Source organism: Podarcis bocagei (genome assembly GCF_964188305.1).
Source record: "Podarcis bocagei genome assembly, chromosome: 7".
Classification (NCBI taxonomy): Eukaryota; Metazoa; Chordata; class Lepidosauria; order Squamata; family Lacertidae; genus Podarcis; species Podarcis bocagei.
In genome coordinates this window covers 81264505-81280309 of record NC_138132.1, presented here as the reverse complement: position 1 = coordinate 81280309, position 15805 = coordinate 81264505, and the positions used below count along the sequence as shown (strand labels likewise).

General features: G+C 47.6%; 1 protein-coding gene across 1 annotated transcript in view; it reads left to right on the top strand.

The window, feature by feature from the left end:
- UBR4 (ubiquitin protein ligase E3 component n-recognin 4) overlaps positions 1–15805 on the top strand; it is a 141787-nt gene that overhangs the window by 58509 nt on the left and 67473 nt on the right. The window contains exons 50-57 of the mRNA XM_081203319.1: positions 4804–4867; positions 6388–6522; positions 8986–9160; positions 10107–10247; positions 11595–11716; positions 12748–12859; positions 14014–14144; positions 15155–15332. Coding sequence (XP_081059445.1) covers positions 4804–4867; positions 6388–6522; positions 8986–9160; positions 10107–10247; positions 11595–11716; positions 12748–12859; positions 14014–14144; positions 15155–15332 — 1058 coding nt within the window. The remainder of the gene's footprint in view (positions 1–4803; positions 4868–6387; positions 6523–8985; positions 9161–10106; positions 10248–11594; positions 11717–12747; positions 12860–14013; positions 14145–15154; positions 15333–15805) is intronic.

Genomic DNA, 15805 nt, shown 5'->3' with positions numbered 1-15805 from the left:
TTTTAGCAGCCATTAACCTGCTTACGTTCAAGTGCATTTCCACACATATGAGGACTAGACACTTAAAGGAAAACAGCAATATGAAATCTTGAGATTCTGAGGAAGCCGAGTTCTGTGATCTGTTTTGCTTATTGTAGGCACTTCTGCACATCTGCAGAATTGCGGCTTACGCATGTCTCATAACTGTTAAACCCCATTGGAAATACGAGCAGTGTGTGAGGTGCTGTAGAATTTACCGTCGCCTTCTATAGCACAGAGCATCACCTTTGGCTGGGGGTCTGGGGTGCAGAGGGGAGGCTTGGGGGTGCCTCTCAGACTGGCCATTTCCTGCTCATTCTCTTCTCAGGCCTCCTCTTAATTCCTTCAGCTAGTACAGTAACTGTTGCTTGAAATTGTTTCTGACCTTAGCCCCACTTCTCTCTCAAACACTTTCATTTAATTTGCCTGTTTCTCTTCCCTCCCCCTTTAATTTTTTTTGGTATGGTTTGCTTAGGACGTGTTTCTTCGATATTTTTCTGTGAGCTTCATATCTTTTTTTATTTATACGTGTATATACATATATATATTTTCCTTTTCCTTTGCTTCCCCCAAAGTTCTGAAACTGAGTCCTTAACCACCCTGGACCGGTTAGTATACTATCTTTTGTTTTCTCTCTCTCTCTGTGCACGAATGATTTTTTGCTTTATTACTTGTGTGTGTAAGACAATAACAGCACATTGCTTTGATTTCTGTTGGTTGGTGTTTTCTTTTTTGAAAGCGCGTGTGCATAAAGCATAGATAATCTTGAAAAAGTGACCTTCATGCTGCTTTTTTTTACATTAGGACCTCTTGCATGGCAGATCAGCCAGCCAAGAAACCCAAGCAAAATTGAAACGAGCTGCTTGTCTCTTCTCCCGCTCGGCTTTCCCCCTCAATCTCTCTCCCCCTGCTCCTTTTGACTTCTGATTGGGAGAGATCTGCTAATCCTTGTCAGCAGCTAAATGCATTTAATTATTTTTTAAAATATTATACGTTGCTCCCCTCCCCCTGCCCAGGAATAAAGCCTGTCTGAACCAGCCTTGCAACAGAGGCCTGAGGCACACATAACACCAAGCTATGGTTTGTTGAACAAAACTATGGTTTGTTCAGTTTAAACTATGGTTTGTTCAGCCTACGGTTAAGCTAAACTTTGGTTCATTAATCCATGGCTTGGTGTTATGTGTGAAACCAGCCCAGCAGTTTAATTCTGGCTTAACTATGGTTAAAGGTCACTCATTAACTGGGGATTGTAGTTGGTTTACAAACCTTAGTGAATGTTAACCATAGCTTTGCATTACAAGCAAACCCCAGACCTCCTACTTAACTGTTGGTAAGGAGTTGCAACTTCCACAAAGCTACAGAACAATGAATGAAGAGCAAGGGGAGGGGACCAAAGTGCTCTCAAGGTTTGGCTTCTCTTGCTGGTGCTTTCTAACTCTTCTGCGACGTTGCAAAACTGATGTTCAAGAGATCTGCCCGATGCCTCAGCTTCAGCTTGTCAACCATGGTTATTCCTAGCCATGGTTTAGCATTATGGGCAGGGCAAGCCCATAAAAGCTACATTAAAAAAAATAATCAGTATTACATCTCCCCTCCAATAAAACCTGTTCAAACATTCCATAACCCAGCCTCCAATCTCAGCAAATGGAACATAACTTACTTGCAAGAAATCAGTCTTTTAGTGTGACCTGTTCTCTTGCACTCCCTGCCTGTTGATTTTAGGCAGGCACCTTTGTTTCACTGTTTATGATCCTCAAGAAGATTGGTGTGTGTGACCCAGGAGAGGGCCTTCCTCTGTAGGAACCACTCCCCACTGAGCTGCGCCTGGTGCCTTCCCTGTACAGCTTTCGGCGAATCCAGAGACGCATCCATTTGCCCTTGCCTTTGACACTTGAGACGTGTGTGTTTTTGGGTTTTTTAATTTCTAATTTTCAGGTGGGTGTGTATCCGCCCTGAGACTTTCAGGTGAAGGGCGGGTTATAAATCTTAACAGCAACAGCAATAATAGCACCCAGATATACCATTGGGGATCGGGATGCGGGTGGCACTGTGGGTTAAACCACAGAGCCTAGGACTTGCCGATCAGAAGGTCGGCGGTTCGAATCCCCGCGACGGGGTGAGCTCCCGTTGCTCGGTCCCTGCTCCTGCCAACCTAGCAGTTCGAAAGCACGTCAAAGTGCAAGTAGATAAATAGGTACCGCTCCGGCAGGAAGGTCAACGGCGTTTTCATGCGCTGCTCTGGTTCGCCAGAAGCGGCTTAGTCCTGCTGGCCACATGACCCGGAAGCTGTACGCTGGCTCCCTTGGCCAATAAAGCAAGATGAGCGCCACAAGCCCAGAGTCGGTCACGACTGGACCTAATGGTCAGGGGTCCCTTTACCTTATACCATTGGGGATTGGACCTGAGACCTTCTGCATGCAAATGAGGTTCTCTGCCACTGAGCCAGCTAGCAGCTCCCTTGCCTGAACTTCTGGCCTGTCTCATCTTCCCTCTCCCTCCTCCCTCCACCCCTCGCTTATCTCGTGCTGCTTCTGCATGGACCAAAGGAGCATACATCTTCGTGGGCAGGGCGGCCGTTGGGTTTGCAAGCTCTGGAGCAATGCGGCAACATGAAACAGAGCCACTAATGTAATCACTGTTTAAGAGTTTTCCCCATTGTGTAATCGGTGTGCGTAGCACAACGAAGAACAGCAAGGGTCTATGCTTCCAAGAAGCTTACAGTCTGAAAGCAGACACAATGGAGATGGGAGAAGAAGGGGAGGATAATGTTGACAAGGGGAAGGAGAGGCAGTCATATCAATTACAAGTACTTGGGCTGCCCCAAGGAAGCTGCTTCTCTTGTGGACTAGCATCTTGTCAAATTCTGAAAAGTCTGCTGCAGCAGTATTGGGGTTCGGCATGGGCAATTCGACAAGAACGCTGAAAGAGTGTTGGTTGGATTAAGGGTTAAACTCAGTGTCAGTCCTGCTCAGAATAGACCCACTAAAATCAATGGGCATTGCCCACTGATTTAAGTGGGTCTGCTATGCATAGGACTTAGTTGGCTTACAATCCAGTCTCTCTCTCGCATTAGGTTATCTCTGCTCATTCATGAAACTCACTGGGTGACCTTGGGCCGGTCGCTGCCTCTCAGCCTAACCTACTTCACAGGGTTGTTGTGGGGATTAAATGAGGGGTGGTGAAAACTGCATATGCTCTTTGGAGGGAATAGGTGGCATATAAGTGCAATAAATAAATGTACCCATTCTTCTGATAGGAAGACAAAAGAAGGAGGTATTATAATTGTGTATATTATAATTCTAGGGCCCAGGGCTTAAAGAGTATTGTTACTTTCTTAAATGAAGTTGTTGCCCCAAAAAAGTGTGGGGGGGGAATATGTGTTGAATATTTGTGTGCGACGGCTGCTGGAATCTCAGAAGCCACATTTGGTTTTGTGCATCTCCAGATCACTTCTTCCTCAGGTTTGTCAGAGCTGCAAGAGCTTCCAGGAAGCTTGGTTTAATTTTTCTTGGGAAGTGTTTCCGGTCCTCCTTGTCTTCTTGATGAATTCTCAACCATTTTCTTCCCCACAACTAAAAACATCCAGTGGTGCTAGCTTTTCCTTGTTGTGGAGTTGCTCCTGGACCCCCTGATTATTTTAGTTGCCCACTTCTGCACCCTTTCCCCAGTTCTATGACATCCCCCTTTTTTTCTCTTTTGAGATGGGGCAGCCAGAACCACCCCCGTAACTGCATTCTTTATTTGTGTTGCCAGCCTGACGCATGGAAAGCTGCCTTATACCGAGACCCTTGGTCCATCTAGCTCAGTATTGCCTGGCACTGACTGGCAGCAATGGCTCTCCAGGATCTTAAGCAGGATTTTCTCCCAGCCCTACCTGGAAATGCCGTGCAAAGCAGGTGTTCAACCACTGAGCTACCACCCTTCCCATAATGCAATGGGATGCTCTTTTTTCCGAGTTAAAAAATAAATAAATTGTGGAAGTGACGTTTCCTCTCTACAGGCAACCAGGTGGGTGATTGCTTGCATCCTGGAGAGATTTAAGGGTGTTTTTTTTGCCAGAGATGTGCCAAATCTGGGCTTTTTTTGAGTGCTGTTCCTCACTGTCTGCCGTTCAGGTTTGCTGAAAAAGATGTTATAATATTTTGCATTTTTTGACGGGGGAGAGTGACCTCCTTGGGAACAGCAAACGCCCCCTAAAGCCCCTCTGAGCAGCCTCTTTATATGCCTTTCCCTAACCCCCCTTCTCCACAAAAGTACATGTCACGCCACCCCTTGATCTGCGTCGCACGTGTGTGCGCTTCTCAGAGCAGAAGAGGGGGGAGGCGTGCTGATGAATCAGTCCTGTCAATGCCATCCAAGTTATCCCTGCTGCAGGCTGTGTAAGGAGAAACGTTCTTATCCTCTTTGGGGAGAGAAAAGCCTCTCTTTCTCGCCCCCCCCCCCGCCCTCCCCATGGATTTGCAGAAGCGGCCCTAAGTTTTTTCTCTGAGCGGGAGCCAGGTTTAACTCTCTGGTCTGCAGCACAATGAATGAGATATGCACGATGCCTGTGGCAGTATTTTTTATTTTATTTTTTTACATTTATCTTGCTGCGATTCCTTTCTCTCTTTTGGTGGCGCCGGCAAGGGACTTGGCATCTCTTAGCGCTCCCTCTCTCCCTCCCTCTCTCTTTCTGAGCCACCCAGAGCTGCTGCTTGCCATGAAGCAAAGAAATAAATAAATCTTAAGGAGTCTTGCCTTTTTTTTCTGAAACCAGCTTTCTCCTTCGTTTTTTACCCCCTCCAGGCTAGTAGTCAGTTCTTTAGAAGCTCTGGAAAGCTGCTTTGCCGTCGGACCAGTCAACGAGAAGGCAAGTAACTTTTCTTGAGGTTTTGGGAACGTTGCGGGTTTAGCTTTGGGGCGGGGAGGGCGGGAGGCGGATGCACAGCAAAGGGGATCAGCCACCCTCTAAGCCCTGATCTCCCCTCCACCCACCCACCCCAAAAGTGTTCTTATTTGCTGATTTGACTTTGATGCCGCTGGAAGCGGAGGTCTGTCAGGAAAGCTGCCTAGCCAAAAAAGAGAGAGGGAGAAAAGGGGGTTTTTTTGGAGCTGGATTTGAAAGCCAGTGTTCACTTCTCTGATCATTGCCAGCAGGGAGACATTTGTTCCTGCACCAGAGGGTTTTTTTTTGTGGGGGACGGTGGGCTAGTAGGACACCTGGACTTGCTGGGTCAGACTTTACTGCTGCACTCCAAATGTCTGGTCTCCCAGTGGCTCATTTGTGGGTTAAACCACAGAGCCTAGGACTTGCCGATCAGAAGGTCGGCGGTTCGAATCTCCACGACTGGGTGAGCTCCCGTTGCTTGGTCCCTGGTCCTGCCAACCTAGCAGTTCGAAAGCACATCAAAGTGCAAGTAGATAAATAGGTACCACTCCGGCGGGAAGGTAAACAGCGTTTCCATACACTTCTCTGGTTCACCAGAAGCGGCTTAGTCCTGCTGGCCACATGACCCAGAAGCTGTACGCCGGCTCCCTCGGCCAATAAAGCGAGATGAGCGCCGTAAGCCCAGAGTCGGTCACGACTGGACCTAATGGTCAGGGGTCTCCCTTTACCTTTACCTATAGCAAAGGTGGAGGGCCTTTTTGGCCCTGGGGGCCAGATTTTTATCTTAACACCCTACCGGATAACCTTGACAGCCGTTTGACACCCCCCTCCCCGCCGCCGCCAACTCTGCAGTTCCGGGACAGGCGGGCCGGACCACCCACCTATTGTCTCACTTGACAGCATTATGCCCTTGGGAGGAAGATAGTGACCAAGCAGGATTGAACTCCCCGCCCATCAGCTGGTGTGTTTTGCGCAAAGATCCCATGAAGAACCAGTGTACATACCTGAGCTAAGCAGGATTGGACACCCACCCTCAGCAGATGGACCAGGGGCATAGGCTTTGCTGGGGGGGTAGCTCCCCCCCCCAATCCTCAAAAAGTATTAAAAAGCATTAAAAATACTCAATACCGCAGGGGTTGGCTATGCACACTGGTTCCCCATGGAGAACATGCGCAGCTGAACTAAGCAGAATTTAACTCTCCCTCATGCCTGACCGCTGGGGTTACACCACCCCATTGACAAGTGGATATAGCTTAAGGGAAAGTGGAGCCCCCATGGGCCAGAGGCACCCACCCTGCTTTATTTGGTAGTTGACAAAGACATTCAGGCCTTCCAGGGTCCCAAAGCAAGCTTCCAAAGAGCTGTGTTGTTGTTGTTTGCCTGCAGCCAACTTTATGGGACTGTTTATTCTTGTCTCCTGCCTTTCTGCCTGATGATGCTTTTTGGGGGAAACTCCCAACATCAAAGGCACCGCTAGCCCAGTTTCTGTGCCCTGCTTACAGGAGAAGAGCAAGGCTGCTGCTCAAGAGTTGGCTACCATGCTTCTGTCGACGCCAGCCCCCTCCAGCGTCCAGCAACAGACCAAGAGCCTCCTGGCCAGTCTCCACACCAGCCGCTCAGCCTACCACAACCACAAGGTAAAGCTAACAGAGCCATCTTGGTTCCCCCACCACACAAACCTTTGGAATTCCATGTCCCAGGTGCCAATGGCTTCCCTGAGTTTCCCATCCTCGACGGATTTATTTTTGGCTTTCTTATGTCTCAGATAAACCCTTGCGCCTCCCTGTAGATGCTGCAGAGGGGTCTGGGGTGGCTTTCAGGAGCTGTTCCCTTGAGGCCTCCCTGTCTGCAGCTGTGGAGAAGGGAGGGTCTGTATGTTCCAAAACAGAGGTAGCCGCTGCCGTGCTGCTCTCCTGATGCTGCTGAACTTGCATCCTCCAAACCAGCGACATCTGGGGCATAGCTGTCAACGTTTCCCTTTTTCTAAGGGAAATTCCCGTATTCCGAATAGGATTCCTCGCAAGAAAAGGGAAAAGTGGACAGCTGTGATCGGAGTGGGTACCACAATTGGCTGTCCCTGCCCTGGAACAACTCCCTGCAGATTCACACAAGTAGTGGTGGCAGGTGTGGAGGAAAACGAAGCCTTCACTTTGTGATTAGGGCAACAGAGTTCAAGACAAGGCAATTGTGTTGGAGAAGAGACCCTCATCAGCATTACTCCTGTCTGAACTGATCAACATAGCGTTCTTCTCCCATATACAATGCTTAACTGCTTTTGCAACGTTAACACGACCTGGTTAATAAGAAAGCACAATGAACTAGCTTTGCAGGAAAAACAACAACAAGCAATCCTCAAACATTCCTCGCTTCCTTCACCCTTTCTCTCCCACCCTCATGCAGACTCTCTTTTACACTCTGAGGGAGATGTGGCCTTAAGAGAGAATCAGGCTTGGGCTTATTACAGGCCCAGGTCCTTGAGACCCCAGACCTATCCATTTTGCTTCCACTAGCAGCCTCACTGAAGGGACACGGGTGGCGCTGTGGGTTAAACCACAGAGCCTAGGACTTGCCAATCAGAAGGTCGGCAGTTCGAATCCCCACGACGGGGTGAGCTCCCGTTGCTTGGTGCCTGCTCCTGCCAACCTAGCAGTTCAAAAGCACCTCAAAGTGCAAGTAGATAAATAGGTACCGCTCCGGCAGGAAGGTAAACGGCGTTTCCGTGCACTGCTCTGGTTTGCCAGAAGTGGCTTTGTCATGCTCGCCACATGACCCGGAAGCTGTATGCCGGCTCCCTTGGCCAATAAAGCGAGATGAGTGCCGCAACCCCAGAGTCAGCCGCGGCTGGACCTAATGGTCAGGGGTCCCTTTACCTTTACCTTTAGCAGCCTCACTGCCCTCCAGCAGTTTGTGAGGAACTCCCAGGAATTCCCCCAGAAAACTTCTGCTGATAATACAGTACTGATAATAACCAGAATGAAGGGGACAGAGTGCTCCAGAGTGGATCCTGCTGCTGTGGGGAGGAAGAACTACAGCTTGGGGGGGGGGGAGTCTCCTCCAGTGGATTCTTGTCTCTGGCCTTCCCTGTGAACTGTCTCGGGTTAACCTCCCCCCACAGTTCAAGTGTACTGCTCAGAACGAGGTGGATGTTTGGTCTCTTGCTCAGTCTGGTATTTGCTCCTGAGCCTTCCTGTCCTCTGTCCTCTTTATTTTTTAAAAAATTGATTAACAAACAAAAGTGCAAGCATAACAGGAAGAAAACAAAGAATCAGAGAATTAAACCGTAAAGCATCACAGGCTGGAAGGCTGTGCAAAGTTACAGCTCAGCTCCAAAGGGATGATAAAGTATTAACTCATACAAAGATTCCTTTTGCAGATAATAAAGATTTATAAAAATAGAAGTCCTCTCCACCTGTGTGTTCCTTTATAGAGCCTTTATTCTCAATAATACAGTCTTAAGTGAGCCATACATTCGCATATGCTGGTGACACTGAATGACCGTGTCTCAAATAGTCATTTGAATGCTGCCTTTTAGATACCTTAAGTTTGTGAGATACCTTTCCAATAAGGGCAAACTGTTTTTTTTAATAATAATAATAATAATAGTAATAATAATAATAATACTTTATTGTTCATTTTCTACATATATACAACACATGGTCATCTTCATTTTGATAAATCCGGTAATTATATCACAAGAGATACATACAGTTTCAACTATGTGCTTTCTACACGAACATATGACTTCCCACCCTCTCCATGTTTCCTTTATATTAAACATCTTGCTTTACTTAACCATTGTTAGCTTATAAACATTCTCTTTTCTATTTCGATATCATTTTCCGTCATATGTATTATTTTCAGAAATCATTCGAAGGCAACTACCATGTTTAAGTTACAGCTACTTTTCAAATAGTTTTTGAAGTTATCCCATTCTAGAATGAATTCCTGTCTGGGTTTATCTCCGATTCTTTCTGAAAGGGAGGCTAATTCTGCATATTCTGTCAATTTGAGTAACCATTCGACTCTGGTAGGGAGTTTATCATTTTTTTCAAAATGTCGCAGTAAGCACTCTTATTGGGCAAACTGTTCTCTCTTTGTAGGATCAGGCTCTGCTGAGCAAAGCCATCCAGTATCTGACGGCTTCAAGCAAAGAGGGGAAAGACCTTGACCCGGAAGTGTTCCAGAGGCTGGTCATCACTGCCCGCTCCATCGCCATCATGAGGCCCAATAACTTGGTCCACTTCACAGAGTCAAAGCTGCCTCAGCTGGAAGCAGGTGCATCAAGCTCCCCTCTGCTCCCCTTCCTTTTGCCATTTTTGTTCATGCATTGGCTTCTCATTCATATTTCTGACCCTCGTGGTAGTAATGAATTGTATTTGTTCGGCTATAAACCATCACAAAGCAAAATTGCATTCAAAACCGAACCACAGATTTGGCTTCTAATTTTGTGGCAGAGAAACATGCAAGGTTACCTAGCTTTCCTCATCCAATAGCGAAAAGCACACTAGCTCATGTGGTGCAACAAAAAATTTCCTGTGGCTAAACTTGGGACAGATATTTTTCACAAGGATCTTGTATAAAGGGTTCTGGGTAACATAGTGAACAATGCTGTTTTACAAAGAGTACAGAAATTCTGTTCCAAGTGTAATTCTTACAGCAGCAATCCAGAAAGGCAGAGAGTATAACAATTTAAGTCTTAATTCATAGCGAATTGGTGAAGACTGTTATCCCAGCAGGCCTTTGACAACTGTTTTTAAGGAAGGGCCTTTCAAATAGTGCTATGCTGTTCTTACTGTTTGTATTTTAGTAGGTTTGTTTTTTACATTGTTTTAATTCCATTATAGTTTAATTACTTTTGAACTATTATCTGTTCTATGTTTTTAGCTTTCTACATTCTATCTGTGTTTGTTTTAGTTTTTGTACTTTGCTTTGAGTCCTGGCGCTGGGAAAAAGACACGGGATAATGATGATGTTGATGATGATTATGATAATAAAAGCACTTTTTGTCAGAGCCAAAGTAGTTAACTCCAGATGTTAAGCTTTCTGATAGTTTTAATAGAGGGATGCAACATATTTCTGGCTTGCTTCATGGGATGCTTTGGGTGGTCTGTTTTTGACATAGTTAAAACCAAACAAACCTGCAGCTAACTAGCTAGCTAGCTAACTAACTAACTAACTAACTAACTAACTCTCTTCCTTTTTCTTTTAACACAACGTTCAGAAGGGGGTGAAGAAGCTCAGGAGACCCAGAAGAACGCCGAAGGAGAAGGGTGCACTTTTATTACTCAGCTGGTCAACCATTTCTGGAAACTGCATGCCTCAAAGCCCAAGAACGCCTTCTTGGCCCCTGCTTGCTTGCCAGGTACTCACTTTCTATCTTTAAAACTTGCTTGAGTCGCTTGTTCCTGAGCTCACCTACAGGGTGAGCAAACAAGGAACTCAGAAAGAAATGCAGGGAGCTGCCTTACACCAAATCAACCAATTTAGCCTGCCCAGGGGGTGTGGGGTGCCAAGAGGGGCAGCCAGAGAAGAGAAGTCAGGGGGGCGGAGATGACTGGCAGAATCCGAGACCAAGGTGAAGAGTTGGCGGAAGAAGATTGGAAAAAAATTAAAATTTATTTACAGAAACATTGCAAGATCCAGGAATGTTAGAAGGATGTTGGAATGAAGCAATGTGGTTTTAGCAGAAATGATATAAAAGATTAGGTAAAAATTGATTTTTTAAGTGGTGAAACGAGAATGTAAAATTATAGTACACTAAGATAAATTATAAGGATAAAAACTAAGCGGAAAGGATTTGCTGAAATATTTAATTGAACTAGAATACAAAAAAGGGAGGTGTGAGGAGGTCAGGGAAACAAGTAAATGAAAGATAAGACATGGAAAGATGGAATTGTTTTTAATTGTTTATATTTTCTTGTATTTTGTATTTTCTGCTGTTCTTTTTTATTTTTTCATTTTCTTTTTCTTTCTTTTTTTGTAACTTTTTTGAAACTCTAATAAATATTATTTTTTTTTAAAAAAAAAAAAGGAGAAGAGAAGTCAGGGGAAGGGAAACAGTTTTTGTCCCAAGCGCTGCAGCCCCTTTTGAGGAGGACTTTCTGGAGAGGGGTGGGAAATGTTCAGAGGCAAAAAATGGGTGTAGCAATGAATGTGAATGTTACCTTTGCCCAATAGGCTGCCTTCCAGCTGGGTAAAGGCAGAGGTTTTTGTGTGCGCGCACGCACGCGTGCACACACACACACACACACACACGTCCTCCATCCATGCAAGCAAAGAGACATTATCACAGTTCAAGCCAGGCAAAAGCACTTGCAGAGGGTGCGGAATGGGGCCAGTGAGTGGGCATGGCCTTGGGAAGAAGCCCAAGGGCCAGATGGAGAAGCCTGGGGGGCCATAGTTTCCTCACTCTTGCTTCAGGTCCAGCATACAAATGCCCTGGGCTGTTGAAGGAGGCCTTGAGTGCTCCATCCCTCCTCTGCTAGCCCCCAACAGACTAGCGGAGCAAAACTGCAGGCTAGTAACTTCCTTTGTGGGCTTTATTAACCAGGTGGAATTGGCTTGTGCCATCAGAGCAGCGACTGCAGCACCTTTCCCCTCTTGTTCCTGTGGGCAAAAAAAGTAAAAGATGCAAAACACCTCAACACATCAATTGTCGAATTCTTAAAAACAAAAACAAAACCCCTCCTCCTTTCTTTCTCCACCTTAGGCTTGACCCATGTGGAAGCCACCGTCAACGCTCTTGTGGACATAATCCATGGCTATTGCACCTGCGAGCTGGACTGCATCAACACGGCCTCCAAAATCTACATGCAGATGTTGCTGTGCCCGGTATAACTCTGAGCTGCTTTGGTTTGGGGGCAGGGTGGCGGGAGGAAGGGAGAGATACCTGCGTGCAGCCAAATCCGTTCACTCTGGCTCTTCTGAGGCTCCATCGCTCTGCAGAGAGACTGGAGACCCCTGGGCTTGAAAGGCTCCTTCTGGGCTTTCATACGCTGCCTGCTGTTCATCATCTGCATGAGGCTGGTGGGAGCCGTCGTCTGGGGATTTGGGGAACAGCGTCATCTGATGACGCATAGCAGTCTCTCCCCCCTCTCACCTGAATCAGGAGAACATCCACCAGAGAAGAACGCAGGAAATGGCCTTATGCAGAGTCAGGCCCTTTGTCCATGTAGCCTAGTGTTGTCTGCACTGACTGGCAGTGGTTTCAGGCTGGGTATCTCTCCCTTCCTTACCTGGATGAATGTGGGAGCTTTTCTCCCTTTCCTTAACAATGAAGCGAAAGTTGTAGCCCTTGTAGTTGCAAATGAAGAGTAGAATTAAACAGGTGCAAATGAAGCTGCCTTATACTGAGTCAGCCCATTGGCCCATCTAGCTTAGTATTGCCTGCACTGGCCGGCAGCAACTCTCCTGGCTTCCAGGCAGGAGTCTCTCCCAGCCCTACCTGAAGATGCTGGTGATTGAACCTGTGACCTTTTGCATGCAAGGCAGGTGCTCTGCCGCTGAGCGACCGCTCTTTCTATCTGTCGAGAGGACATATCCACATAGCCCCTTTGTAGACGTAGCTCACAGGCTAGAGCATATCAAGCTGCTCTTAATGTTGTATTTTAAATGCTGGCGACCTGCCCTGGGACCTTACGGTGAAGGGTGGATAATGAATCAAATTATGATTATTAATGATGGTGGTGGTGCTTTTGGGGGGGACATGAAGCCGCAGGTTTCATCTCCAGTCAAAATAATTTTGGAAGCCGGTCTGGGGAAGATCCTAGCCAGAGATCATCGGTGCCATGCCGTTTCAACGGCTACATGGAACTATGGCAGGGGAATGACACAGGCCGACTTTTGCTTTGCTTGCTATCCAGGATCCGGCCGTGAGCTTCTCCTGCAAGCAAGCTTTGATCCGTGTGTTGAGGCCCAGGAACAAGCGGAGGCACGTGACACTGCCCTCGTCTCCTCGGAGCAACACCCCGATGGGTAACTAGTACTTGGTTTATGGCTAACACTGATGTGCTGGAGGAGTTCCCCTCTTGTGGGGCCTGTGCCATATGAAACCCTAGTTTAAAATCCCCCCGCAAGCTGACCCGCAGAATTTTGTCACTAGGCAAGATCCCAAGAGAGCAACTGTGCATCCTACAGAGGAGCACGTGACTGGGATTGGAGCTTCCTAATTTGTACCTCCTTTCCTACACCTGAAATTCCATAGCACAGGTGGAGAACCTTTTTATGCCCAAGGGCTGCTATCTGTTCCAGGCAACCTTCTGAGGGCCACATGACAGTGGTGGGCAGGGTCAGATGCAAAAGTGGTTGGAGCAAAAATGTAAACCATGCATTTGTACAGTAGACTAGTTTCTAAACACACATAGTCCCCTCTCAACCCTCCATCCAGACAAGCAAGGGGAATATTATCAGAGTTCAATGATGCTTCTTGGTGTCTTGGTCCCACGGAAACCAGTTTTACAAATTAGTTGACCGATGAATCCCATTGCCTTTAATAGTAAAGGTTAAAGGGACCCCTGACCATTAGGTCCAGTCGCGGACGACTCTGGGGTTGCGGCGCTCATCTCGCTTTACTGGCCAAGGGAGCCGGGGTACAGCTTCCGGGTCATGTGGCCAGCATGACTAAGCTGCTTCTGGCAAACCAGAGCGCATGGAAACGTACCTATTTATCTACTTGCAGTGCATGCTTTCAAACTGCTAGGTTGGCAGGAGCAGGGACCAAGCAACAGGCACTCACCCCGTCGCGGGGATTCGAACCGCTGACCTTCCGATCGGCAAGCCCTAGGCTCTGGTTTAACCCACAGCGCCACACATGTCCCTTACTTGGTCACAAATAGCTTTAATTGGATTGGGGCCAATTTGTTTAAAAGGCAGCAGGTAGAAAGTGGTACTGTCATATGCAGAGGGCCACATTCTGCTCTCCCGGCCTGAGGCTGACATGCATAAGACTGTACCGCCCAGTGGGGGTCGTGGCTATGCAAGAGTGTCAGCTCACTTGGTGGGGGACCCGATTGCACACCCAAGGCCTCCAATCCCGGCTGCAGCACAACGCAGCAAAGCATTGTGGGATTTCTATGTGCCCGTGCCAATGTGCATTATATACGTGGCCGACAACACCACTTCTGCCCCAGGAGATAAAGACGATTATGACGATGACGATGCGGAGGATAAGATGCAGAGCTCTGGGATCCCGAATGGCGAAGACATCCGGCAGGAGAGCCAGGAGCAAAGCGAGGTGGACCACGGGGACTTTGAGATGGTGGTGAGTCTCACCGGCTTCATTTCCAAAGGGGACTTGGTGGGTAGGCAATGTGATGCTGGACTTCAGCTCCCATCATTGACAGCCCCATTGGCTGTACTGGTCAGGATGGATGGGAGTCGTAGTCTCATCAACATCTAGAGAGCACTGCCTTGCCAACCCCCTAGACCAGACAGATCGTAGGAGGAGGCAGTGGTCCATCAGGTAAGCACAAAAATTGACCCTCCTTTAGGCTCAGCATCAAAGCTGTGTAGGCAGGGGATCAAGAACCTGTGGCCCTCCAGGGGTTGTTGGACTCCCAGCATCATCCAGTATGATTCAAGGTCAGGGATTAAGGGAGATGGGAGTCTAGCAGCCCCTGGAGGGCCACAGATGGCTTTCGGCTCTGCAGTAGAACCTCCTACCTTCTCCCTCTCTGCTTTAGAATTTCAACAGGCCGCTTGAGTGCATATCATCAGACATTTTGTTGATCTGGTTTGTTATTCATTGTTTAACAAGGGAGGGGGGACACCAAACAGCCAGTAGACTCTCTACAAAAAGCACTGGCGTTTTAAAGAAAACCATGTGTCCTGGCTGTACCTTGTAAGGTAGGGGGGGGTGGCATTTTGGGTGGGCCTGGCTGCCCTTGCATCTATCTGTCTATCTAGCAAAGTGAAGAGGCATCATACCAGATGCTGTAGACAAATATCTGAAGGTCAGCTCTCATGGAGAAGCTGGAGCAGACTTACTCCCCCTTGGCTCCAGAAGGCAGGATTAAACATAGGACATGCTCAGAATGGGTTGCATCCTCCTAACCTCTATTCAACTTAAGCCCATGATGGAAATTAAAGGTTGCTGTGGCCATAAATTCCAGTGATTCTGATTTAAGTAGGCCTAGCATTGGGTACTCTTTTGTGCATCTCATGTGCATTTTCAACAGTAATTAACCAGATGGTTATTTTACAGCGCTGCTTTGTACTGTGCGTTGGGCAGAGGGTGCTATGGCATCAACCCCACTTCTCTTTCTCCCCTAGTCCGAGTCGATGGTGTTGGAGACAGCAGAGAACGTGAACAATGGCAACCCCTCTCCTCTGGAAGCCCTCTTGGCTGGGGCTGAGGGGTTTCCTCCCATGCTGGACATCCCCCCAGATGCCGACGATGAGACGATGGTGGAGCTTGCCATTGCCCTGAGTCTGCAACAAGACCAGCAAGGTGAGAAGCACCTGCGGGGAGGCGGCATGGAGGGAGAGGGTCAGGTTGCCCCCAGTTCAATAAAGCTGTGCTCTGCCTCCACTGTCAGAGGCAGTAACGCTGAACACCAGTTGCTGGGTATCAGAAGTGGGGAGAGCACTGCTATTGTACTCGTGTCCTGCTTGTTGGTTTCCCTTTGTGGCATCTGGTTGGCCACTGAGAGCAGGATGCTGGACTAGGTGGGCCACTGGCCTGATTTTGTAAGCTTTCGTGTACAGTGGTACCTCGGGTTACATGTGCTTCAGGTTACAGACTCCGCAAACCCAGAAATAGTACCTCAGGTTAAGAACTTTGCTTCAGGATGAGAACAGAAATCATGCTCCGGCGGCAGCGGGAGGCCCCATTAGCTAAAGTGGTGCTTCAGGTTAAGAACAGTTTCAGGTTAAGAACGGACCTCTGGAATGAATTAAGTACTTAACCCGAGGTACCACTGT